We start from the raw sequence: 25546 nt of genomic DNA on the forward strand, positions 1-25546 counted from the left end.
TCAGTTGTGACCCAGCTCAAAGGCTGCTCTTTTCATGAAAACTTCCCTGATTCTTCCAACATTCCCTGACGTCACAGACGGCACCGCATTTCTACTTTCTGTGTATCATTGTCTTTCTTTCTCTTTTATTTTTACTGAAGTATAGTTGATTTACAATGTTGCAACAATCTCTGCTGTACAGCAAAGTGACTCAGTTATACACATACACACATTATTTTTTTATATTCTTTTCCATTATGGTTTATCACAGGAGATTGGATATAGTTCCCTGTGCTCTACAGTAGGACCTTGGTGTTTATCCATTCTAAATGTAATCCTTTGCATCTACCAACCCCAAACTCACAGGCCAACCTTCTCCCTCCCCACTCCCCCTTGGCAACCCAAGTCTGTTCTCTATGTCTATGAGACTGTTTCTGTTTTGTAGATAGGTTCATTTGTGCCATATTGTAGATTCCACAAATAAGTGATATCATACGGTTATTTGTCTTTCTCTTTCTGACTTACTTCACTTAGTATGATAATCTCTAGTTGCATCCATGTTGCTACAAATGGCATTATTTCATTCTTTTGTATGGCTGAGTAGTATTCCATTGTATACCACACCTTCTTTATCCATTCATCTGTTGATGGACATTTAGGTTGTTTCCATGTTTTGGCTATTGTGATCTGTATCATTTTCTATAAGAGATCATTTTATGTCACCAAAGGGCCTTAACATGGCCACCAACAGTATAGAGCACATTGAATAATAACAATTTTTTGGTCTTTCTTTTCCATTAGGTTGAATTCTTTGAGAACAGGGGCTATGCCACTTGGTTTTTTATCAAGTACACCTAGCCTAGGGCTTTGTCACCCAGCAGACATTCATTCTTCCTTTTATTCAACAAATATCCACCAACTGCTTATAATGGGCCCAGAGCAGAGGGTCCATGCAGCCAGGAAGTAATGCGTGTCAGCCTTTGCTGTGACATCATCATCCGCATCAGCCTCTATGGAATTTGTCAGCACCTGGGAGGGAGGACGTGCTGTCTTCTTTTAATACCCAGTGGGCTTTCACACTAAATACTATTGAATACATTTAACATATCCATAAAGCCAAAAGAAATCACAACTGTCCAGTGTAAAGGCTGCTGTTTAATAATTTTTGTGCTCTTTAAAAGTTTTCTTGGGTCAGATTTTTGTTATGTGCTTTGAGGAACCTATGCCTACTTTCCTAACAATTTTGGTTCAAATTAAAAGTCTTTGATGAAGCTGTTCTTAAAATTTTGTTTCATCAATAATGAGCTGCTGCTTAATAGAATAGATTTAATAAAGCTTATATGGTGGGTACAATGAAGTAACAAGGGAAGAAACTAGGACACTTCTTGGAATTAAGCCCTTCCTATTCCAATGGGCACCATTAAGAGCTCTTTCCCAAATCTCCAAAGATTTATCCCATTCCCAGTCCTTGTCACATTTATTGCCCTCACTGACTTCCTGTGCATTTGGATCAGAAAGTTGAGACATTGCAGAGCTCTCAAGAAATGTACTTTAAAATTGCCAGTTTGACATTAAGTATCAAAAGCCTTCAAGCCCGCAAGCTTGTCCTCAAATCCACGCATTTCACTTTAGGTATTTAACTAAGGCTGCAAAGATTTTCTTAATGTGTTTATAATAGGATTATCATAGGATTATTGATTATGGTGATTATAGATGATCACTTATCATTTCAAAAACAGGGAATTAGTGGAAAAGAAAAAGATAATCCAGATGCTAGTAAATCACGCAGTAGTTAGAAATGATGTAGAATTACAGACATCGTCATGGACATATATTCATGATGTATTGCCAAAAAAGAGGAGGTCACAAAATAGTATCCGCATTTTAATTCTATTTTAATGTAATATATACGAAACATGAAAGAACTCGATAAGCACTAAAATATAATTAATTGTGGCAATATGGTAGTAGGTGATATGGGACAATTTTTAAAAAAATAAAGATTAGAGTTATCACGGTGTGCTTGTTTATGTGTGATGGTGATGATCCTGTAGAAAGGAGAAACTGATAATGCAGGGGAGAGAGAGGGTAATTTCATGAACAGGATGCTTACATAGGTGAGAGGGCACGGGATCCAGTGCAGAAGAAGAGGGGTCAGGAGATGAGAGCAGGCACAGCTTACCCATAGTAAACGGAGGGCAGCCAGGTGATGGGTGCAGGAGGAGGTGGGGTTAGCGGTGGGAAAATAAAGCCGTTCTTATTTCACTGCTTCGGTTTTCTCACTGACATAGGAAGTGAAAGCAGTGGTTTGAAGTGATGGAGGCAGATGGCTGGAAGTGTGAGGACGCAGAAGAAGGAAGGAAACAGTCAGTTTTGTAGCAGGAGAGTGAATTTCAAGGAGAAGCAATGTTGGATGCTTGACAGTGCTGAGTGACCACTTGAGATCTGTGGTCAGACGTTTCAGAGAGATGTATCAGTTGCCAAACTCGGCTGCTTGGATATATTTAATATGACACAGTCTCCATGGTATAAAATGCGTGCATTTGTCTCATACGATAGTCTTTCAGGCTTTCACTCAGAAACAGCTTTAACTAGCTTGATGATCAAATCTCTTAGGTGGAAGCAGGCAAAAGGAGACCAGCAGGGTGGGGCACATGTGCCAGTTACCTGGTAGGCGGGGTCCCCAGCTCCTTGACTGCAGTTTCCCGCTAGGTTCTTCCCAGAGGTGGCAGTGGCCGGAGCTTGGAAAGTGGGAGGCGAGGAAAGGAGACAGTTTTCTGGCTTCCTGCTCAGATCAGCATGCAGTTAGTCTTGGACTTCTCCAGCCACCAGCCCTTGGCTCTTTTGGGCCCACCAGACGCAGCCTCACCGCAGCGCGGGGAGCAGCAGCTGGGACGGGGCCCTCAGCAGTAAGATGATTTCTGTGAGCGTCGCTCCATCCCTGCCTGGTAGCCTCTGCAGCGGCTAGACTGGCCCCTCTGGTCACCCAGCATTTGCCAGGTTGGGCCCCTCCCCAGAGACCTGTGCACATGTTCCTGATTCTTCTGGCCCCCGGGCTGGGAGCTGCTTCCTTTAATGAAGAATCCTGGACTTGTATAAGCATCCTCTTTTTGTCCACTTATCCTCCTGTAGAGTAGATTCCCTGATTTAATCCCTTCTTTCTGAGATAGCTAACCTGTTTTGTTTTCCTGGTTGGGGATGATATTCTAATGGACACACAAAAAGCAAAACACAGCAGCTGATGATCGGAGATGAAACAGCCAAAGTCCCAGAGTGGTGGGAGGACATTAAAGTATGTGCCTAAGCTCTTGGCAAGGGCTGTGCAAGGAAGAGCCAAGGGGCAGGTGCAGCCCTCCGACCCTCAGCATCCTCGGACCAGACACCAGGGGGCAGGAGAGGGGTCCCAACGCTACGTGATTGGAAACGCACTGCCCTCTGAGCTACGTTTTCCAAAGCTATCAGTATAGATTTCATAGAAACAAGTCTCTTTTCACACTCGTATTTCATCAGTTTAAATGCCAATTAAGCAAAATGACTACCAGAACAAGAACCTTGAGATAAGCAGCTTCAGAAAACCAGACCGATCCTTGCTAAGCATTCAGCTCAACTTGAGGAGACAACTGGGCCTGCGGACCCAAAGCCGCCCGGTTGGCGTAAACGTTCAATGCATGAATGGCCTCAGGAAGAACCTTCTGCAGAGGGAACGGAGAATTGCCTGCCCGGCGCTGGAGAGGTGAGCTTTGGCCGCATCCGTTTTGGGAAAACGAGCAGCCTTCCTTGTGGGATGGTGGAGCCCCAGGTTGGCATTGGTGAGCAGGGGTGGTATGGATCAGAGACCCACGCGTCAGGCAGTGACGGGCTAGACGCCCATGACCGTGTCTTCCACGTCGTGTCTGTGATGCAGCGTGAACTGCCCCCTAGTGAAGAACGGGCTCAAGCAGGGGCTGTGTGGTCCCTCTATGCGGGATGGGGACCTAGACCTGCTCTCCTTTTCTCTCATCCCATCTAGAAGACGGAACAGCTCTTCTGCAATACACCCAGATGAGTTAGGCCTTTCTAAATATGTTTTGTCACGTTCTTTATAATGTCACATTACAAACTTTTAATAAAAAGTGAATTTTTTTAGGACCAATCTTACAGTCCTTCACACACCATCATGCACACAGTAGACATTCGATAAATGGGTTAATGAACTTAACGAAAATAGCGACAGGAAAACAGACAGATCCAAAGGGACAGGACACAGTCCCACTCACAGGCTTACACTCTCCCCGGCATTTTCCCTCCCCTGCAGAAATCCATGGGTGGAGCCGGGTGCAGAGACAGGAACTCGGCACAGAGGACTTGGGCCTGGGGGTTGATGGGTTCCTTCTCTAACCTCAGCCTCGGGAAGGTAGCCGGGCGTGGCTCCACCTGCTTTACCATAAAATGGAGCAACTGGAAATCCAGTGGTTTAGGTCTTGAAAGTCCTCATCAGGATGTGACAAAGGAGGCCGTTGTCACACTCAAGGCGTCTCCTACCGTGGTTGGCTGGGGATGGTGTTTGTTTAAGGAGAGCCCCTTAACCTTTGACTTCCCTGTAGTTTCGTGGGATGCAAGACAGGAAAAGAATAATTAGAAACTTCTTCCAGCCCCCTTTGCTTTCTTCCGCTCATGAAGTATTCAGGATAAACTGTAGGCAAAATGGGCAACCATGGGGGTTTTGGATACGAAGAAATCGGAATCGAGGTAGATGTAGGTGTCTTTTCCTGCTCAGCAAAGCTTTCCTGGGCACACGGCCTGTGGGAAAGCATTTGTTCCTAACTCACTCTGTGCATCACAGTTTAAATACACAGGGAGTGTAAAAGAGATTTTCCAACAATGGCAAGTAAAGGTGGAAATTGGAAATGAAGAACTAAAGCCATCTGGAAAAAGTGGGAGCAATTGTGCTGCTAGGTAGGCACCCACTTGCATCTGGTGAGGGCCTGATTTCTTCTGTTTTAGATGGTTCCTTCCAGGAAGTGCTGCTCCTACACGAAGGCTCTGTGGCGCGGGCGTGCACACCTGGCCATCAGAGCCAGGTGACGGTGCTGCATGCAGCCTGGGCCTTGGTGCACACGTTCTGGCTGAGAAGCTTTCATGGTGTGTGCGCGGTGACCCCGCACGGCATCCTGGGCCGCTCCGAGGAGCTTCCACCCCCACCAGCTTCCACCCCATGGCGTGGCTCTGAGCAACGCTGCCGGCTAGGCAGGGCCTGTGGACATCTGTACCTGCACGAATCAGTATCCTCTCTGCCAGCTGGTCTACACAACCAAAGCCGAGTGCTCAGAGCATCACAAAGCTAAAAGTGACTTCAGAGACCCTCCGGCCCAGCCAGCCCTTTTATAAGGAGGGGTAATTTTGGTCTGTAGAAGGTAGTTAACCTTGTACCTTTGCTTGCACCATCTGTAAGAGATAGAATCAAACGTCCTGGATGGGTTTGAGATGTTGCTTGAAAATAGGACTGACAGGCCTTGGACCGCATCTGACATCTCTAACACAGAGGGCTGCATCCGCTACATGGAGACCAACAGGAGCGCTTTGCCCACCTCTGCTTCTCACACACAGTCCTTCTACGTCTCTCTGCCCCTCCTCTGTCCTTCCTGCGTGCCTTGCTCTCTCGCTCCCTCTCCAGGGGATATGGGATTGGACTGGAAACATAATGCCGTGTAAACTGGAAGCTCTAAGCACAGGCTGCTATACCATCTTATGGTCCGTGTGCTGTCTTAGTTGTGCGGGTACAGTTGAGGCTCCCTGAGTATTTCTGGCTCTCCAGAGGCAGATGTTCCAGGGAAAATGCCAGATTCAGTGAAGAGCAACGATTCTGTCAAGGATGGCAGTGTGGAGTGGAAGGAACTGGATATTCAGGTTCAAGTTTCTGCTCGGCCCTGATTCCTGGTCTCAGAACAGGAGCTGAATTCTCCTTCCTAGGACAGGACGAACTGAGAAACCATTATGCTTCACTTAGCTCTCCACCGAGTCTGCTGGCCTCCAGTACAGTGAGGCCCCTCTGACTTAATTATTCAATAAGTAAGGAGCCCTGAGAAAGGTTTTTCACAGCCCACAGGGTTTTAGGGCCACACCGACTTCCACAAGGGGGTACAGTTTGTCAGCATCAGTTTTAAATGTTGTACTCTTCTTGTTCGATGTTTTAATTGGTTTTAAAAGAGTGTCCATCAGAGAGCAGTAGATGGTTGAAACTGGATTTAAAAAGCATTTTTCTTTCTGTCTTAAAAATAATAATTTTAGATACAGTCATTTATGGAAATAACTTGCAGACTTAGGACCACTCTTACCTGCTAAATAAAAATATTTTGAAGATTTAAATTCAGAGCTATTTGCAAATATCTCACAGCTTTCATGCCATTGATTATGTGCATTCATTGCAGAAAGTTGTGCTTTTACATATAAATCTTAAGAATCTTTTACCATAAAGATATGTGAAAATATAGGTCAGTCTCGGTTCTATCACATTCATTTTTCTTTTCCTAGAGAGGAAAGGCTCAGTTCTTACAATTCACATCAGTTTAATTTATAAGCTGGTTCATTTGTAAGGGGGGTCCTCTGTCAGCAGAGGGTTGAATTTAGAAGCTCTCTCTGCAGATAAGTTTCTCCTCAAAATGCAAGAGGATTGAGATGGCATTGCCTGAGCTGGTCTTCGTTTGCTGGAGATTTTGTGGTGGTTGTTTGCTGTCAGGTAGTTCCTCTCTGGTCTTTTAACACAACTTTCTGCTCATCTCCCTGCTTAAACAGTGGCAACCATAAGATCAGCTCAGTGGCCTTATTCCTCATCCTGTGCTCACTGACTTGTGTTAATCCTAGTGATCTTTGCATCCAACTGTCTTTTGACCACCTTGGGAGTGACACAGGACATATTTTCCCCATGGCTCTCTGATTTTGACAGCAAGGCTCGCCTTGGCCAAGGACAAGGTCCCGCTCCTAAAGTCTGTAGCAAACCTGATGCAACAGTGAGCTTAGTCACTAAGCTGGGGACACCAGGCATCCGGGAAGAGCCACAACTCCAAAAAACACATATTTTGATTCTTATGTTTAGGATGAATAATCTGATAAAGGCAAAGAATTGTCTTTTCTCTATTTTTTTTTCTATAAAACTTTATGTAAAGCTCTCAAACGGAAAAGGTGATCTCATTTTCTCACACCCTCCCTCTCCTTTCCTTCTCCATCTTTATCATCTTTAGGATAAAAACTTCTCTGTGATGTTACAGATCTTTTAGGAAACTAGCAGAGACCCTCAGGAATCTCGGGCCACATAGGAAGGTGGCTTGCCACACTCCTCACTTGTGCCTGGGGTTTTCTCTTCCAGAGAGTTCTCAGGTGTGTAACTATACCAAGGGGGTGCCAAGTTCTTCTGGAGATGAGAATCTGACAGAGATTCAGTTTGATGTTGACTTTGAATTTGTATCCTCACATACAGACCACCTCCTGATGCATATGCCTGGCCCCGTAAGTTTACTGAGCATTCACAGATGCAGTGGTAGAATAGCACTGTCAAGGCGTTTGGAGATCATCTAGTTTAGTTTGAGAAACTGGGACCCAGAGAGGTTAAGTGACTTGTACCAGGTCTCACAGCGAGGAAGTGAGATAAGCAAAGCTGGAGCCCCCCTCTGCAGCGTGTGGTGTCTCACGTCTAAAGAGGCTCGTCCGCGGATAATTCACATGGGGAAGGTGGATAAAGCTCGCCTCCTCTAGGCTTTTCTCCTCTGCTTCTGTGCTAACACCCATTTTCTCTTTCTTCCATTTTGCTTACTAGCATGGGAGACTCCCACCCCATGGACCTCTTTGACTCCTTTCTCAAACTTCTTGGACTGAAGCTATTCTCGTGTGGAACCAGGGTTGGGCCAGGCATTCATAAACCAGTGGGCCACTGGCTACCAGCAAACACTCCATCTCTCTTTTCCTGTAATATGCCTCCCTCTCACTCCATTAGTAAAGTACCCAGCCCAGGCTTATGTGCTCCTTGCTATAAAAAGTTATAAGGACCTTGGAGAGATTCCCCAGACCAACCAGATCAGATTAGAGGATGGCCCGGTACATACAGCAAGTCACAGCAAGGCTCTGCTGAGACTGAAACAAAACGAGCACATTACAGAACGTTACCTGTTTAACAACATCTATTTTGTTACAGGATTGACAAATTACCAGGAAGCTATGCAGAAAATGTTACCGATCCATCCTCCCCCACCCATGTAGTCACCTGTCTACCCACTGGTCTGTCTAATCTGCTTCTAGAAAAGACTTCAGCAGCAGGCCCTAAGGAAACGTCAGGATGGATCTATTATCAATGGAATCGTCTTACTGATGAGATGATCAAACAAGACGGCAAAACCCCAAAATATTAATCTGACTGTAATATTCATTTTATAAAACTTAGTACTACATAAACAATACATTATAAATACTGACATTTTCCCATATGACCTTCTTTTTTAAAATATTAAGGTCATCTTTATCATTTCCTTTAATCTCTCCCCTTTTGTGTTCTAATATCAAAAAGAAATGGTGGTGATTACCCTAATATTCAAATATGTATTATATATATAAATTGATACATAAAATGTATATAATATATGTAATAGTTAATATACACACAACATTAGAGAGGGCTATAGGTCTTTTCTCAAATTTTTGGAAGTTATCGTACAAGCCAGAAAGCTTCAGTGGATTCTGTTCTCATATTGAGCAAGTGTAAAATCATAAGGATTTTTTTTCCTACTCGGAGAGCAGCTTGAGGGCAAAAACGTCTTTCTGTAAATTACCCATGAGAAGTGATGGCAAAGAAGAAAACAGGCATCATTCACAAATACAGGTGTCAAGCGGCCGACAATAATACAGAGCGCCGTGACCTGCGTCAAAGGGTACTGGAACGGTCCTCAGGTCGTGAGAAAAGGAGCCGACCACCTTTCCCCAAATGCAGAGAGTGAATTGCAAGCCCTTACCTTGGAGGGCCTGCAAGCTGTGAGTCTGTACGATGATGCAGAGCTGCAGCACCAGCTGGGGAGCGCTCTCCAGGAAGGTGGCGAGTAGATGCAGCATGCTCACGTCTGCGTACTCGTAGACCATCTTCCAGTAAAACCTCCACCGGTCATTCTCTCCACTCTGTCGACTTCGAATACCTAAGTATATCGTGTGGAAATACCTAGAACGGAAACACAGAGAAAAAGAAAGACCAGAGTGATAACTAATCCTTCAAACACCAGGGCTGTTTTTTCTCTTCTGCAAACTGCCATATATGTGCAAGCACATCCAGGAAACAACTACCTTAGTGGCTTATCACTTAAGGCCCCAAGTTGGCCCTTATTCTTAAAGGTTCACTTTGAGGAGTCACTGCAATTTTCGTCGTCATTAAAGCATCCCACTGCCTTGTAATATGAAGAGGGAGGTGAGACACAGGTGTAGAAGGGATTTTCCACTTTGATAATCTACAGACACCCTTCCTGGTCAGTTCCACCATGTTGCCGGCCTCCAAAATAAAGCAACCTTTCCTTTCCTACCAACACTTGTCTCTCGAGAATTGACTTTTGAGTGGCGTAACAATATCACTTCTATGCAGAATCTTAAAAATATGACACAAATGAACTTATTTACAAAACAGAAACAGACTCACAGACTTAGAGGACAAACTTATGTTACTGGGGTAATGGGGGGCGAGGGATAGATTGGGAGTTTGGGATTGACGTGTACCCACGGCTATATTTAAAATAGATAACCAACAAGGACCTACTGGATAACATAGGGGACTCTGCTCAATATTCTGTAATAACCTAAATGGGAAAATAATTTTAAAAAGAATAGATACATGTGTACATATAACTGAATCACTTTGCTGTATTCCTGAAATGAACACAACATTGTTAATCAACTATACTCCAATATAAAATAAAAATTTTAAAAATAAATAAAAATTAAAAAACATAATATGGATTTATGTTATATTTTCCCTCCCTGTGAATCCAAAGCTTTCCTCTGCTATAAGTGTCTTGATCAAGTTGACTGTAGGTCAACATTCCTAAGCTGCTTTGCCACAGTTTTTACTGATTTATGTAAAATTGGTTTGTATATTTTCCTTTGTGTTCCATTTCATCCATGCCTTCCATGAATAACATTTGAAAATTTGATTCTGGAACAGAAATAAAAGGTGATTTTGTTTTCCCATCACAGTATTATGGCACAGGACAGTGGCAGGGGGGAAGGTAGGTGTTACCAGAGCCGCAGGGGCTCGTTTAACACCTATACATCACTGAATACAAAGGTTGCCTTCTTGCTTGAAGAAAGTTGACCAGAAAGTCGAAGTCCTTATAATAATTTTATCTGACTACTTAAAAATTCCAAGGTTACCCCAAAACACATGCATTATATATATAATATATATTTATACAAGCATTATATATATGGGTAACATGAATGTGCAAAAGATTTCAGAATTTAAAAAATTCAGAACATGCAAAAATTTCCAAAAGAGCCCAGGGGAACTACATATGTAAAGACACAAAGATGGGGAAAATGCCCTGCATTCTGATAAGAAGTGTATTTGCATATGTAGCACTCTTGGCCTGAAATGCATTTTGCACATTCACGTTACCTTTTCTTAGAATGACCTTATCTCTTTTCTCCACTACGGAAACTTACAGTTGTGGTTTAAAACTCTTCTAATGTATCTCACCTCAGAAGACCTTCCCTGATGACCCCAACCGAGAATCCTTCCCTGCACCCGACTTGTGCATGCTGCTAACACGGAAGCTACCTCACTGGGTGGGTTTATCTGTTTCTGTGTTGGCTTCTGTTCCAGACCTCCAGGCTGGAGGGTGCTCACTCATCACTGAAGCTCACCATTGAGCTCTATTTTCTGTTCACGCTGGGATTCACCAAAGTGTGTTAAATTGAATTGGGGGGAAAGTCTCAAATTCTATTTCTTTATAATTAGTTATTTTCATGAGATGGACCAAGAGCCTACATCATATCAGTTTTTGCTTCCAGCTGGAAGCACACAATGGTTTATGCTATTCAGCGGACATTAGCACTATTTGGAGTATTACACAGTATTAGGAGAGTTTTCTACTTTCTCTAAATCATCAGTGATGGACATCAGGGGTCTTATGCCCACAGCTCAGTCAGCTTGGGCTTTTCTCAAGTCTGTGCTCTGAAAAACGATGACAATAAAGAGGCTTTACGATCACAATTGGTTCTCCTCCATCTTGTCAATATGTAAATGGTTTACCACATTTTGTCACATTATTATTTTTTTCCAGCATCTTCTTTATCAGCTGCTGGAAGGGAAGGTTGGAAGAGAAGAGGCCCAATGAGTGTGAATAGAAATGTGGACCATGAGTCACAACTGTTCCCACAGTTCCTCACACCTCATGGTAAGGAAATGTTGCCCCACGTGAATGGAGGATGAAAACACACATTTGTACTTCAGTGTCACGTTCTTTCCCCTCTGCCACGGCTATCTCCTGTGTGGGCTGTGCGGACACCAGCCCTCCAGTTGTAGAGCGAGTCCCTGAGAGAGGTCTTCAGGGCTTCAGCTCTTGTTCCACGTTTGACCTGTATCATGATGTTCCATGTTGTGTTTCCCCAGAGCGTACAGCCAGAGATCTGACTCCAGGGAGATCTGGTTTCATAATAATTTACTTCTCAGGGCAGGGAATTTTGCCCACATTGACAAACAGCCCCAAACACCTCTCACCTAACTGGTAATACCAGCTGTTCTAGAGACAGAACATCAATGCAGAAAGCAAAGGAAGACTGGTCATATTTGTCATTCAGTTCTAACAAATGGGGACAGATGAGGGATTATTCAAAGAAGCTGGACTATTGTGTCTTTTTTTGTGTGTGTGTGGTACGCGGGCCTCTCACTGTTGTGGCCTCTCCCATTGTGGAGCACAGGATCCGGACGCGCAGGCTCAGCGGCCATGGCTCACGGGCCCAGCTGCTCCGTGGCATGTGGGATCCTCCCGGACCGGGGCACGAACCCGTGTCCCCTGCATCGGCAGGCAGACTCTCAACCACTGCGCCACCAGAGAAGCCCTATTGTGTCTTTTAATCTAGTAAACTGCATAGGAATTGAGAGATAAATATAAAAGAATAAGCTCATGAGTTCTTTTCCACAGAAATTTAGAATGACATGAAGAAGGATTTGTGTTCCAGTGAAAAGTCATTGTGTTCCAGAAACAGGAGCAAAACTGTCAAGTTAACTCTTCTGTGCAGATGTTTTGGTTTGTTTGTGTTTTTAATAGCTACCAGGACAAGAGCCTTGGAGTTACTTCTTGTGTTAAGCACCCTTAGGTGAGTTTCAAAAAGGGAAGAGTTTTTAAAACAGAAATATTCTGTCAGAAGTTATAATCCCTTTGGTAAGAACTAATGATGTGGTAGATGTGAGGCCTCCGGTCTGAAACTGAACCCCAGGAGACAAAGGGGCCCCCAACGAGGGACAGCTGTGTAAGACGTCCCTGAATCAAACTCAGGACTGAAGAAACCTGGGAGGCACTGAATTGCACCCTTGGTCGTGGACAGCTCTGATGGCAACGTGAGCCTGTGCTGTCTGCCTTCCACGAAGGGCCCTCGTCACGGCTGCCTCTGCACCGTCACTCAGTGGATCTGACAAAGTGCTTCCACTGTGCTCCATCCAACCCACCAGTGGAGTCTGGGAACTTACAACGCTGGTCAGAGATGCCGAGGGGACGCCTTGATATGTGACTCCACACGTTAGCTTTTTTTAAAAATAAATTAATTAATTTATTTTTGGCTGCGTTGGGTCTTCGTTGCTGCATGCGGGCTTTCTCCAGTTGCAGTGAGTGGGGGCTACTCTTCATTGCGGTGCGCGGACTTCTCGCTGCGGTAGCTTCTCTTGTTGCAGAGCACGGGCTCTAGGCGCACGGGCTTCAGTTGTTGTGGCACGCAGGCTCAGTAGTTGTGGCACACGGGCTTAGTTGCTCTGCTGTATGCGGGATCTTCCCGGACCAGGGCTCGAACCCGTGTCCCCTGCATTGGCAGGCAGATTCTTAAGCACTGCACCACCAGGGAAGCCCACAAGTTAGCTTTTGAATGGTTCTTGGCAGCCATCTACTGGGTAGACAGAGTCGAGAAGTTCCTGGTTGTGAGCTGCCCTCTTAGTCTAATCCAGATCCTTCACATTGCATTATAACACATGTCTACTCTGGGGGAGGGGAGGATAGCTGACGGCCTGTCCCTGGAAAACGACCCTTTGCATACTTAGAAGACAAAGGCCAAGCAGTCTTGTCTCCTTGGCATCTATGTTATTATGATTTAACTGGGAAGTATTTTCTCCCCTCTGATTCTTATGGCCACTTAGCTTCTGATCCAAGTTTCTTTATCTGAAGGTGGAGAGAACCATACCTCCTTCACGGCTGTGTGAGCACTAAACAAGAAGTTGTGTCTTGTGCACGTGCTGTGCTCACGATATGCAGGGATGTCACTGCACACCAAGGTTATCGGTGTTCTGGGCTCATCTATAAGGCCAACTCTTTGATCCTAAAAATTCAGGTGGCTTTACGTCTTCAGTTCTTCTTGTTTCCTTTAGGCATTTTATTCTGGGGAGTGTTTCCATCACGTTGGATTTGGCCTTTGCCTGTTATTCCCGAGGGCAGACGCAGAAGGTCACCACTCTGCTGGGAAACGAGGTAGTTTCTTCACCTCCTGAGTATCAAAAGGATCCAGCATGGCGTCCAGGTGGGGCTTGGAGGGGTCACTAAGGTTCTTTTTCTTAGGATTCTGCTTTGCTGTATTAATAAAAAGGCAAATAACACCCAACAGGCATAGGTGACCAAGGAAGTTGATGTCAATGAAAAGACATTCAAATAGGGAGGGTTTAGAAAAAGCCATATTTATGGTTAAAATTTTAGCATAATAACCGATGGATTTCCTTCATTTAAGAAGGAAAAAGTTTCAAGTCTTCATCATCGAGGATGAAGTATGCAGTAAGCACGAGAGGGTAGTGGCTTAAACACACAGCTCTCATTCCTGCTAACAGGAGATGTTCCCAGTAAACCCCACTCGGAAATGTCAGTGTGTCCAACACTTCCTCTGAGGTGAGCACATTCAGAAGATGTTTGCCATCTTTACTGTATGATTGATTCATTTTCTGATAGGGTCATTCTAATTTATCGTCTTGTGGCGCATGCTAATGGAAGATAGGGTTTTCCTTACATCACAAAATGACACCAGGAATTCTGCACCAACCTTATCAACATAATCTCATTCCTAAGAATATCTTAATTTTGTAATTTCCTCAGCATTACTGAAGATGTAAATACACGAACACATCTACCTAACTCCCTACCATACCTCACACAAAGACACCCACACGTAACCCATGCCCTCCACCTACCTACACAAAATCTAGTCCACTGATTTTCTGAAGATGTAAATTGCATTTAAATTCTCAGCTCCTTTTCATCAATATTTTCCAGGTGCAAAGAGCAACCTGGACTAAATTCACAGCCCCTCACATTACCAACTTCAGACCTAAACATAATACGGCAAAAGTGATAAGCTTGGGAGGAAAATTCCAAACATTTAGCATGTCAAGCATTATATATCTAGTATGTATTTTAATCTACAATTTAATGTGATTGAGATAACCTTTACATTACTTGTGGGGAAATGAGATGTATATAACAAGTTTCAGATAGTCCATATTTATGAGGAATACCTCAGTCCTTAAAAAATATTTGATCAAATGTTAACTACTGATATAGCTGAATCAGAAATCATTAACAGCTATGAGGACGTTATGCATATATATTCTAATATTGCATTTTCTCTCTCTTATAGCACATTAAACAGGTTAGCTGTTAACAGATGTTATTTTTACTATCTGAAAAATGCAGAGCAAAATCTGAGCAGAAGAGCTTTAAAGAAACAACATAAATAAACACTGATTCCAGCAACTGGTATTTTCTTCTGTGGCCTGGCTACAAGCAAAGCTTTAACTATTATATATGTATATACATTCACTATATATATATCATAATACACATATGTCTGTCTATCGATCATCTCTCTCTCTCTCTCTCTCATCAACAGTAGGCACTGACAAGGAATGAAATTGTATGGTTTGTCATCTTAAATATTCTGTATTGAATATTTTAAACAACAGCCATGACCACAAAACCTTGTTTTGACACCAGAACATCAAGTTTCTGTTGTCTCCATTATGCCAATAACAGTAAAAATGACAATATTCTGTGCTATATTTCGACAGTGGAAAATTTCCTGGTGACTATTGTTTTAAAATTAGATTCTACTTCCCATCAGTCATCCCAACGGGGAAAAATGTGCGTTAGGAGGGAACGAATGCATTGCTTGACATTATGTTTGACCCAAGCGTTAGTGGTCACAGCCCTAAGAGGTCAGTCTGAGCCACGCTGACCCGAGGGGACCGGGGTGCGCTGTCACCCGCGCTGCAGAGCCATCCCCTCACAGCGTCCTGGGGATCACCTCTCACCCGGAGCCCCTAAGCGCTCCAGTGCGCGTGTGCGTGTCATGCCTCTCCTGTGCCTTTCATGGATATTTGCGATAAGGAAAGAGAGATGGAGAATATCCTCAGGGTCTCCCAGAAATCCTCCAATGGGACAAGAACCTCAACACCTTTTCCTCACTCACGATACTTTTATTTTTCTCCCCAAAGCAACACTGCCTCTTAGACTAATGAGGCTTTGGCTTTCTCTGCATGTATCTGACCTGTGAGCTGTATTTCCCTCACCTCTCTCTCTTGCTCAGATAATTAGAATTAATTTGGGTTCTCAGAGGAGAATAATACTAGTGCTATTAAGATATTAAGAGCTTCTATCATGGTATAGAGCATTCTTATACAGTATGAGCTTATACAACGTGAAAGCATACTTGGTTGGCATCTTGTGTTTGATAAAAAGGCCCTTTTATTGATTTTATTTTTAGTCTTCTCTGAAAATAAAATTTACATATGGGATATGGTTATTTTGTTTTGTTTAATTTTCATGCATACCTCTCATAATGATACTTATTACATAAACAAGTTCTCATGTAGCTCCATCTCCGTAGTAGCTCAGGGCAAACAGCTTGGAATCAAGATTGCTTCCTCTTGGGCTTCCCTGGTGGCGCAGTGGTTGAGAGTCCGCCTGCCGATACAGGGGACATGGGTTCGTGCCCCAGTCCGGGAAGATCCCACATGCCACGGAGTGGCTGGGCCCGTGAGCCATGGCTGCTGAGCCTGCGCGTCCGGAGCCTGTGCTCCGCATCGGGAGAGGCCACAACAGTGAGAGGTCCGCGTACAGCAAAAAACAAAAAAAACCTGAGGAAGAACATTCCAGTCAGAAAAGACAGGAGGTCCAAGGGGCTGAGGTGGTCATGTGCTGAGTTCATCCCAGGAGCACCAGGTAGGTGGGTGTGAGCGGGGAGGGGGCGGAGTAAAGGGGAAAATGGGAGGGTCTGGTCTGGTCACAGAGGGCCTGGTGGGCTCTGTGCAGACTGTATCAGTGAGAAAGGAAGCAATTTGCAGGTGTGAGCAGGTGAGGGACACAATCTGGCCACGAGGTTCCTCTGACAGCTGTGCTGAGCATAGAATGAAGGGACGCAGAGTAGAATCAGCTCGGTTACTGCAATAACCTTGCAAGTGATATTGTTTGGATCTGGATAGCAGTGGTGGAGAATGAGGCAGATTCTGGGTATTTATTTGGCAGTTAAGGCCAATGGAACTTGCTGCCAGATCAGATGTGGGTGTGAGAGAAAGAGGAAGCAATCTTTTTTTTTTGTTGCGGTACACGGGGCTCTCACTGTTGTGGCCTCTCCCGTTGCAGAGCACAGGCTCCAGACGCGCAGGCTCAGCGGCCATTGCTCACGGGCCCAGCCACTCCGTGGCATGTGGGATCTTCCCAGACTGGGGCACGAACCCGTGTCCCCTGCATCGGCAGGCAGACTCTCAACCACTGAGCCACCAGGGAAGCCCAAGAGGAAGCAATCTTGATTCCAAGCTGTTTGCCCTGAGCTACTACGGAGATGGAGCTGCCATTTACCACAATAAGCAGATTACTGGATGATGATGGACTTCACACGTGGTAATTTTGAAATGTTTTTAAATATCCAAGTGGAGATCTTGGGTAGGCCATGGGATCAGAGTCTCAAATTCAGGCCCACTTACTGATGATTTGGGAGGCATTTAAGAATTTAAAGCCACAAGATGGGCTCACTTTTACTTACACTGAGACTGTGCCAACCTTACTAAGCATGGTGCACCTCGTCCCTAGGCTTGGGTTTGAGGCCCACTGAGAAGGCTTTACTTAAAAGGCACCACACCTGAGTACATCAGGCAACCTCGGGACAGGGCATCCAGCTTCTCTCGGGGAGGGTGAGTGCTCAGGGGTCTTTCCCTTCCCAGAGCCTACCTAAGGGGGCGCCGGGGTTATATCAAACTCCTAGGAGAAAGTTGAATGGTACGGGCTTGGAATTAATGTGATAAGGTTTCTGTGATGTCTAATCCTAGATACAATTTTGGTTGCCTTTTCTCAGTGGATATGCTGACCAAAATGACACAGATATCTTTAGAAAGTCCATCTTTATAGAGTAGCCAGAAATGGCTGGGCCTCCCCGTAATTGAACTAGGAGGATTGGAAACACAGAGAATCTGGGGAAGCTTCATGGCGAGTTGAATCCCTGTCCATGGCCCCTTGTCACCCACACTCTGGTACGAGATGAGGGTTTTCTCTTGACCCCTATGCAGGCAGCTTGGAAGGGCTGAGGAGTGAATGCCCTGGGTCAGTCCTCTGCCAATGACCAGAGGTATGGTTGGAAAAGTACCCCAGCTGCCTCAGGTGCTGTAATTCTGAAGTGAGTCCCTGGGGGGCTTGAGTCCCCGAGGCCCACAGTGTGACCTACTCATTGACACCCAGCCTTCTGACTGTCCTCCCTTCCCGGTCCCACTTCCCCACCCCCACCAGTGCTTCCTAGAATTGCCTTCAGATCAGCCACTTACACTCAAACCCTCCTCTTAGTCACATCACAGGCTCATAGCAGCACCCTCAATGATGCGCTCTCTTCCTCTGGATGTAAATCCTCCAAAATACCACTCACGTGGCATCCATGCCAGTGGCCCCCAGATGGCCCCCAACTTCCTCTGCCGGGCTCTCCACACTTTCTCCTATCAAGTCTGACATTACAGGTTATCTTCTCACATGGAAATGCACACGTGATCCGTGCAGACGGCTTCCCCCTCCCTGCCTGTCCTTCTTCCTTCTTCCTTCTTCCTTTGGTGTCTGCTCACATTTGTCCTCCGGCACCAGGTGTCCAGCCAAGTCCAAGTGCCACTCCTCCAGGCTTAGCTCAAGCTTTTCCTAACCTCTCTTCCTACCACAGTGATTCTTACCCCCTGAGATTCTATTGAACTCACTCAGCACCAAAAGTCTGGACACCCCATGATCCCTAATTCTTGAGTGAAAAATAGATTTGTTTTGCGTGCAAACTGTGATCAATTGGAGATAACTGAGTTGGGAAGCATTCTGACCTGGACTTTGAGCTCCTTGGTATCAGTAAGTGACATCTGCCATCGGATGAGTGATAGCCAGTGCAATAGGTATTTGGTCGAGTTGCTTCATGTGCTATTTATTTTTGACTCTCACTAGCTTACAAGTCCCTGAAGGTGATTACTCTGCGATACCTATTTTCTCCTCTTTGTTCCTTTCCAACTCATCAGTCTAAATGTAAGTTCATTAATCTAAACTTAAAGCTGAATTATGAGGTTCAAACATATTTGTGTGTGTATACATATATATATATATGTATATATATAATACATACACACACACGGGGTGCGTCAAGAACCAACATCATCACACACACACCATACATCATACAGGCTCAGCTGAAAAGGCATTGCTGTGGGCTGGCAATTGACAGTTGTGTATGTAATAGCATATAAAGTATTTAAAACCTTTTTTGTTGTTAATCTCAACTTTGAGCATTCTGTCATACAGACCTTCCTCTTGTGTCATCATATCATATTTTATTATCAACTAGTGCCTGCCAGCCAATTTTCTTTAAAATCACAACATAAGTCAAGAGAGAATGGGAACGTACATGCATTCTTTCAGGATAGAATTTGAGCTCTTCTGGTAATTTATGAACTAAAGTCATGCATTGTGCTTTGGACTCAATTCAACCACATTAGTGATCAATGAGACTTGATTTTGTGTTTTACGTCATAGAGGAAAATCCAACTGATTTCACACTTTATTTAGGGGATGGTTTTAGTTGAGGAAAAATAATAGCAGTAAAATCTAACATGTTCTTACAGCCTTTGCCTGAACTTCTATTGTGGTTTATGGAAATGTGATTCAGGATGATATATTAAATATTAAAACCAATGTAAGGTTTAATTGAAACTTATAGGGCAGCTTTTCTTAATTTACTGTCTATCGTGTAATTTTTAGCACACCGCATAAAGAACAAAAGACCGCCTACACCCTTCTGCTGTTTTACCACAGCCCAGAATTAAATTAAACTTGCTGACATTAAAAAAAGGAGGTGCCATGTCACCCTGACTTGAACTCCCAATATGGTTTTGAATGGCAGCTGAGGGGTGTACATGGACCCTGTGTGAGGCAGGTTAAGACAGTATCTGAGCAGTTTCAAGCTTTGCTTTTGTTTTTCATCTTTCGAGAATGAATGCACATAATCAGACAAAGGGAATTAACAATAACTTTCCACCTAAAACACAGAGGCGCTGGGTAAAATGCTTTATATACATTTTCTTTTTCTTCTCAGACACTTAATGAAGGTGGTGCTATCTATGCCCTCTGACCCGTGAGGAATCCTCACCATCAGAGGTCATTTAGGAAGGTTGCACAGCTAGTAAGCAGTTGAGCTGATCATAGATGCCATTTCTGTTGGTCCCCCAAATCCATGCTATCTACACAGAACCAGACCCACTTCAGCATCTTAAGTTATAAAGCAGCCTCAGGTTTCCAGTCCAGGAAAATGTGTCAGCTACCGATGCCTAAATTGTCACTTGCTCATCTTATATCAAAATGTTATCTGGGGAATATTACTCAGCCATAAACAAGAACAAAATTCTGCCATTTGCAACAAAGTGGATGGACCTAGAGAATATTATGCTTAGTGAAGTAAGACAAAGAAAGACAAGTACTGTATGATATCACTTATATGTGGAATCTAAAAAATAATACAAATGAATGTATATGTAAAACAGAAACAGACTCACAGACATAGAAGACAAACTAGTGGTTACCAAAGGGGAGAGGGAAAGGGGCAGGGACAAAATAGGAGAATGAGATTAACAGATACAAACTACTATATATAAAGTAGATAAGCAACAAGGCTATATCATATAGCACAGGGACTCATAGCCATTATAAGTCTTATGAAAGTCTTGGTAGTAACTTTTAATGCAGTATAATCTGCAAAAATACTAAATCACTAAGCTGTACACCTGAAACTGATATAATATTGTAAATCAACTATACCTCCATAAAAATTTTTTTAAATGTTATTTGGGTCAGAACTAACTCGTTCCCTCAATATGGAGTTGAACCTGATACACCTGTGGTTCAGAGTAGGCTTTAAAGGGTGAGATTCTCTAGGGCAAGGCTGAGATTCCTATTCTGGGTCCTGACACGGAGCCATCTGCTTGTCAACAGCTGCCTGAGATACTTCAATTGATTTATTATTTAACTTTGTCACAAATAAGCATGAAAATGTTTAAAAGTGTCGAGGAGCGATTGTCTTGACCCCCACGGCTGCCATGTGACATGCCTCCCAGCCTCTGTCTAACTTTACTTAAGCTGTTGCTGAGTTTATTGACCTCATACAGGGGTAATGAGTGGAACCTTGCTGGAGCTGCGGTCTTTCCTCCTAATCTTTGCCCCAGGACTTCTCATTCTTGGGGCCACCCTTGACCAGGGAGGATCAGAGGAGTCACTGGATCAGAACTCCCTCTCCCCTCACCCGGGGGTGTCTAGCCCATTTCCCACAGTGGAGACCAGCCCCACAGTGCGCCCTGGGCTGGTGGTCCCTCCTTTCTTGTCTCCTATTCCCTGAAACCACCTCTCCAAATAAACCACATACACACTGGCTCTTGTCTCAGGCTCTGCTTTCTGGCGGATCCAGGCTAAGATGTTTGCCAGAAGTGAATCTAGAGCCTTATTTTTCTTCTCAAGGATTGTGCAGGAGGAGGAACTAGGTAAGTGAAAGTTGCCCAGATTAAAGACGTGAATTTAAAAACAAAATCTGGGAGAGCAATTAGCATTTTTAAAAACAGATCCTTTTTAATTTTTATTTATTTTATTTTATTATTATTTTTTTTTTTGTGGTACGCGGGCCTCTCACCGTTGTGGCCTCTCCCGTTGCGGAGCACAGGCTCCGGACGCACAGGCTCAGCGGCCATGGCTCACCGGCCCAGCCGCTCCGCGGCATGTCGGATCTTCCCCGACCGGGGCACGAACCCGCGTCCCCTGCATCAGAAGGCGGACTCTCAACCACTGCGCCACCAGGGAAGGCCCCTTTTTTATTTTTAAGAGGAGATCTCTTTCAAATCCACACGATTTTCTGTTTTCATGAAGCCTAACAAAACTCTTATATTTTTAACTTATTGCCCTATTAAGTTTGTCATACAGGGCATGCCAAGCCAGCCTATTTCTGTAATCAGTTTTTGTTTCTACCCGGCTCAGGCAAGAGACAAAACGGAAGACGTGCTGTTCATAGCAAAAGGAAGACACTTCCTATTGAATATGGCAGCAGGGTAATCAAGAGTCACATGGTTGACTTTCTTATGTGACAGGGAGGAAAATACCCTGCCTTCCCTGTCAAGAATAAGAAAACTACTTGTCCTATTCTCAGAATGACAACAGCATTCAGAGATGAGAAAAGCTAGCAAAGGGTCTTTTAGAAAACTTCACTCCAAGGTAGTTCAATGATGTTTTCAGATCATGTGAACTTTTCAGAGTACCCCCTCTTCATGTTTACCTAGTTACTGAAAAACCCGTTATTTTACCATCACCTCCCCACCTCCACGTACAAATTCTCTCTCCCATCCCCCTCCTTCCTCCCTCTCTGCCTTCCACTAACTTCTGTCTTTTCTCCATGTCATCATTTAACATGATACATGTTTCCTTCTTTCTTCTTCTTACATGTCTTCACTCTTCCCCAGCATAAACCAGCAACAAGGAGTAAGATCGTTTCTCAACCTTCATTACACATTTAAGGGCTGCAGTTGCTAGTTGAGAAACATGGCCCTGATTCATAAAATATCATAAAGGAATATTAAATTACATGCAGGCCCACTTAAGGTCAAAGAGGAGCATGAGGAAAATACAAAAACTAGTGAAACAAAAAATGTGATTTGATTAATGGGGCATCTTAATTCAAGAGTTCCAGTTGGATTCCAGAAACCTCCATGTGGACGTTTCTAGAAACTATAATTTCTTTTCTGTTGAAAGGAAAATCTTGATGGGAAGAGACACGAAGGCCCTTCTCAGACCACACTGGTCTCCCATCTGCTATTTCCACTGAATTCCTGAATTTACTGATGGCAGTCACATCCACTTTGGGGGAAGAACTAGGCATGATGTAACTGCGTCATACAAAAATGTTTGAGACCTAAATATAAAGCGTAACGGTTAAAGTATGCGTTCACAAAATATCAACATTTCCATGAAAACAGACTTAAAACAGACCTGCAAATTTAGGATTGTTTGCTTTATGGAGTTCAGCTATGAAACAGATATGTTCACTAGTTAATTTGTTTAACAATAGAATGAATGTTCACTCTGAACCTAATATACAGACATCACTATGCTAGTCACTGAGAGATCCAGAAATGACTAATAAACAGTTCTTGACCACATGGTGTGTATAATCTAGTACTAGAGAGCTGCAATGTCGCCCCTTAAAATTATAAATCAAGTATTTAAATAGACTCCGGAATATCTTTCTCTCTCTCCCTCTGGTCCCCATTTCCTTCTTCACATAGGCAACCATGAAAATGTGTTTAATATGCATTCTTTTAATTGGCATTTGTTCTTAAAAAAACTTTTCACTTAGAAATAATTTTAGACTCACATAGAAGTTGAAAAAATAGTATAGACTTCCCAAGTGATCCTCCCCAAGAATCCCCCAAAGATAACATCTTACATAATCATATTACAATTATCAATCAGAATTTTGACATTGACATTGGAGCAATACTATTAACCAAGCTACACACCTTATTTTGGCTTTCATCAGTTTTTATAAGCACACTATTTTTCTTTCTTTGGTGTATAGCTCTATAAAATTTTATCAGATGTGTAGATTCATTAAACTTGTCATGACAGTCAGGCTAAGGTTATCCTAAATAAACTCCCTGTGCTACCCATTTATAGTTATACTCAACCCTAAACCTAACCCTGGCAACTACTGATCTGTTCTCCATCACTGTAATTTTGACATTTCAAGAATGTTATATAAACAGAATCATACAGTGTTTAATATTTTTTTTTTTTTTTTTTTTTTTTTTTTTTGCGGTATGCGGGCCTCTCACTGTTGTGGCCTCTCCCGTCGCGGAGCACAGGCTCCGGATGCGCAGGCCCAGCGGCCATGGCTCACGGGCCCAGCCGCTCCGCGGCACATGGGATCCTCCCAGACCGGGGCACGAACCCGTATCCCCCGCATCGGCAGGCGGACTCTCAACCACTGCGCCACCAGGGAGGCCCAGTGTTTAATATTTTGAGATTAGGTTTTCTTCACTCAACTTGAGATTCATCTAAGTTGTTGCCTGTATCAATCAACCATTTCTCTTTATTGCTGAGTAGTGTCTTGTTGTATAGAAGTACCACAGTTTGGGCCAGCTTCCATAACGTAGGGGTTATCACATTCACCTCACAGAGTTTGTTTATCCATTTACCCTTTGAAGAACATTTGGGTTGTCTCCATGTTTTGGTGATTATAAATATAACTGCTGTAAATATTCAAATGCACGATTTTGTGTGAACGTATGTTTCCTTTCTCTAGAATAAATAACTATAAGTGGGCTTTCTGGGTCACATGGTGAATGTATGTGTAACATTCTAAGAAACTGGCATTCGTTCTTGTATTTGTTCTGTTTGCATGCATTTGTTTATTAAATGGCATTCTATTAAAAATAGTTTACTTTCTTTTTCATCCAGTGCCATGTTGTTAAGACCCATAGGTATTGCTACATGTGTATCTAATTCATAAAGATATTCCCTTGATTGCTGCATAGTATTGCAAGGAACTCTTTACTGCAAAGAACCCTATAATCAGTCATTTTGTAAAGCAAATGATTCTTTGGAAATGTGTATACCCCACAAGTAATTTGTTTAGTGAATTTAGGTTTCTACTTATTGGGTTTTCTAATATAATGTGTATCTTTATTGGGTTTTCTAATATAATGTGTATCTTTATTACCTTTGGATTTAGTTCGTGGTTTTACACATTGATAAAAACATCATCAGGTACTAACAGCAGCTGTCTAAGTTCAGAAGATGCCTGGGTATGCCCACCTCAGGGATGTCGAGGTGAAGAGTTCGGGAAGTTTAAGATCTCAGTAGAAAGCTTCGAGGGAGCATGACTTCATTACTGTTGAACTCAGTCACTTTGGGTAGAAGAAGCAACCCTTCAGCTGCATTAAATCAAGAGGATTTAAATAGCTTTTGAGGTACTGTGGACTCTAATATATATTTTTATAGAACAGCACGCCTTTCCCAAGTTTCTACCCTGAGAGAATTTGGTACTACCATAAATGATAATTGAGTGCTTATCATGTGCCAGATACCCTATTAAACCCTATGGGTATTTTCTTATTTTATCCTTGTTTCCTGCCTCTGAAGTAAAGACAATTATTTTCCTCATTTTTCAGGTGAGGAAACTGGATCTTAGTGAGACTGGGTAACTGGAGAGAAGTCACATAACTACTAAGTGGCACAGCTAGACTCCAGTGAAGTCTTAACAGCTGCTATACAGCCTCATTTATTTTTGTGACTGGTACTGGGAAAAGAGAAATATTATATGCTGATTAAAAAACCACCAATAATGTCTGATTTGGGTCAAAGATAATGATGATGGTGATGATGATAATGACAATGATGATAATTCTATACCATTTATAAACATACCCAATTCGTAAAGTCGTTTTACATATATTCTTCCCCTCCATCCTGAAATTAACTCTGTGAATTAGTTGTTTTTCCCATTTTCCAGATTGAGCCTGAGACTTGGGGAGGTTAAATGAAAACCAGGAAGTGGTAGAGCTCACATTTAACCCAAACTTCTCTACTCTATGGCCCAAATCTATTATTACTTCATGTTGCCTCATGTGAGTGTGCTTTTGATAGTTGAAAATGGGCCAGATATGGAAACAGAAAGCAATAGTCTTAATGATAAAATAAGATGATTTATTTTTTTGAGTGGACTGATGAAAGCCTTATCATTTTATAGTCACCTTTTATAGGGAACATTGGGAAACCTTAATGCATCTCAGAGAAAGAACAAGGGAAAGAGAGTCTGTAAAAAGTCTAGGAAGCAT

The 25546-nt window shown here is 43.2% G+C and overlaps 1 protein-coding gene across 1 annotated transcript in view; it reads right to left on the reverse strand.

Annotated features, from left to right (window-relative positions):
• XKR4 (XK related 4) overlaps positions 1–25546 on the reverse strand; it is a gene marked incomplete at its 3' end in the record, with an annotated part of 319753 nt that overhangs the window by 114854 nt on the left and 179353 nt on the right. The window contains exon 2 of the mRNA XM_082601719.1: positions 8955–9154. Within this exon, the coding sequence (XP_082457845.1) occupies positions 8955–9154 (200 nt within the window). The remainder of the gene's footprint in view (positions 1–8954; positions 9155–25546) is intronic.

Source organism: Mesoplodon mirus, assembly GCF_964341445.2.
Source record: "Mesoplodon mirus genome assembly, chromosome: 16".
Lineage (NCBI taxonomy): Eukaryota > Metazoa > Chordata > Mammalia > Artiodactyla > Ziphiidae > Mesoplodon > Mesoplodon mirus.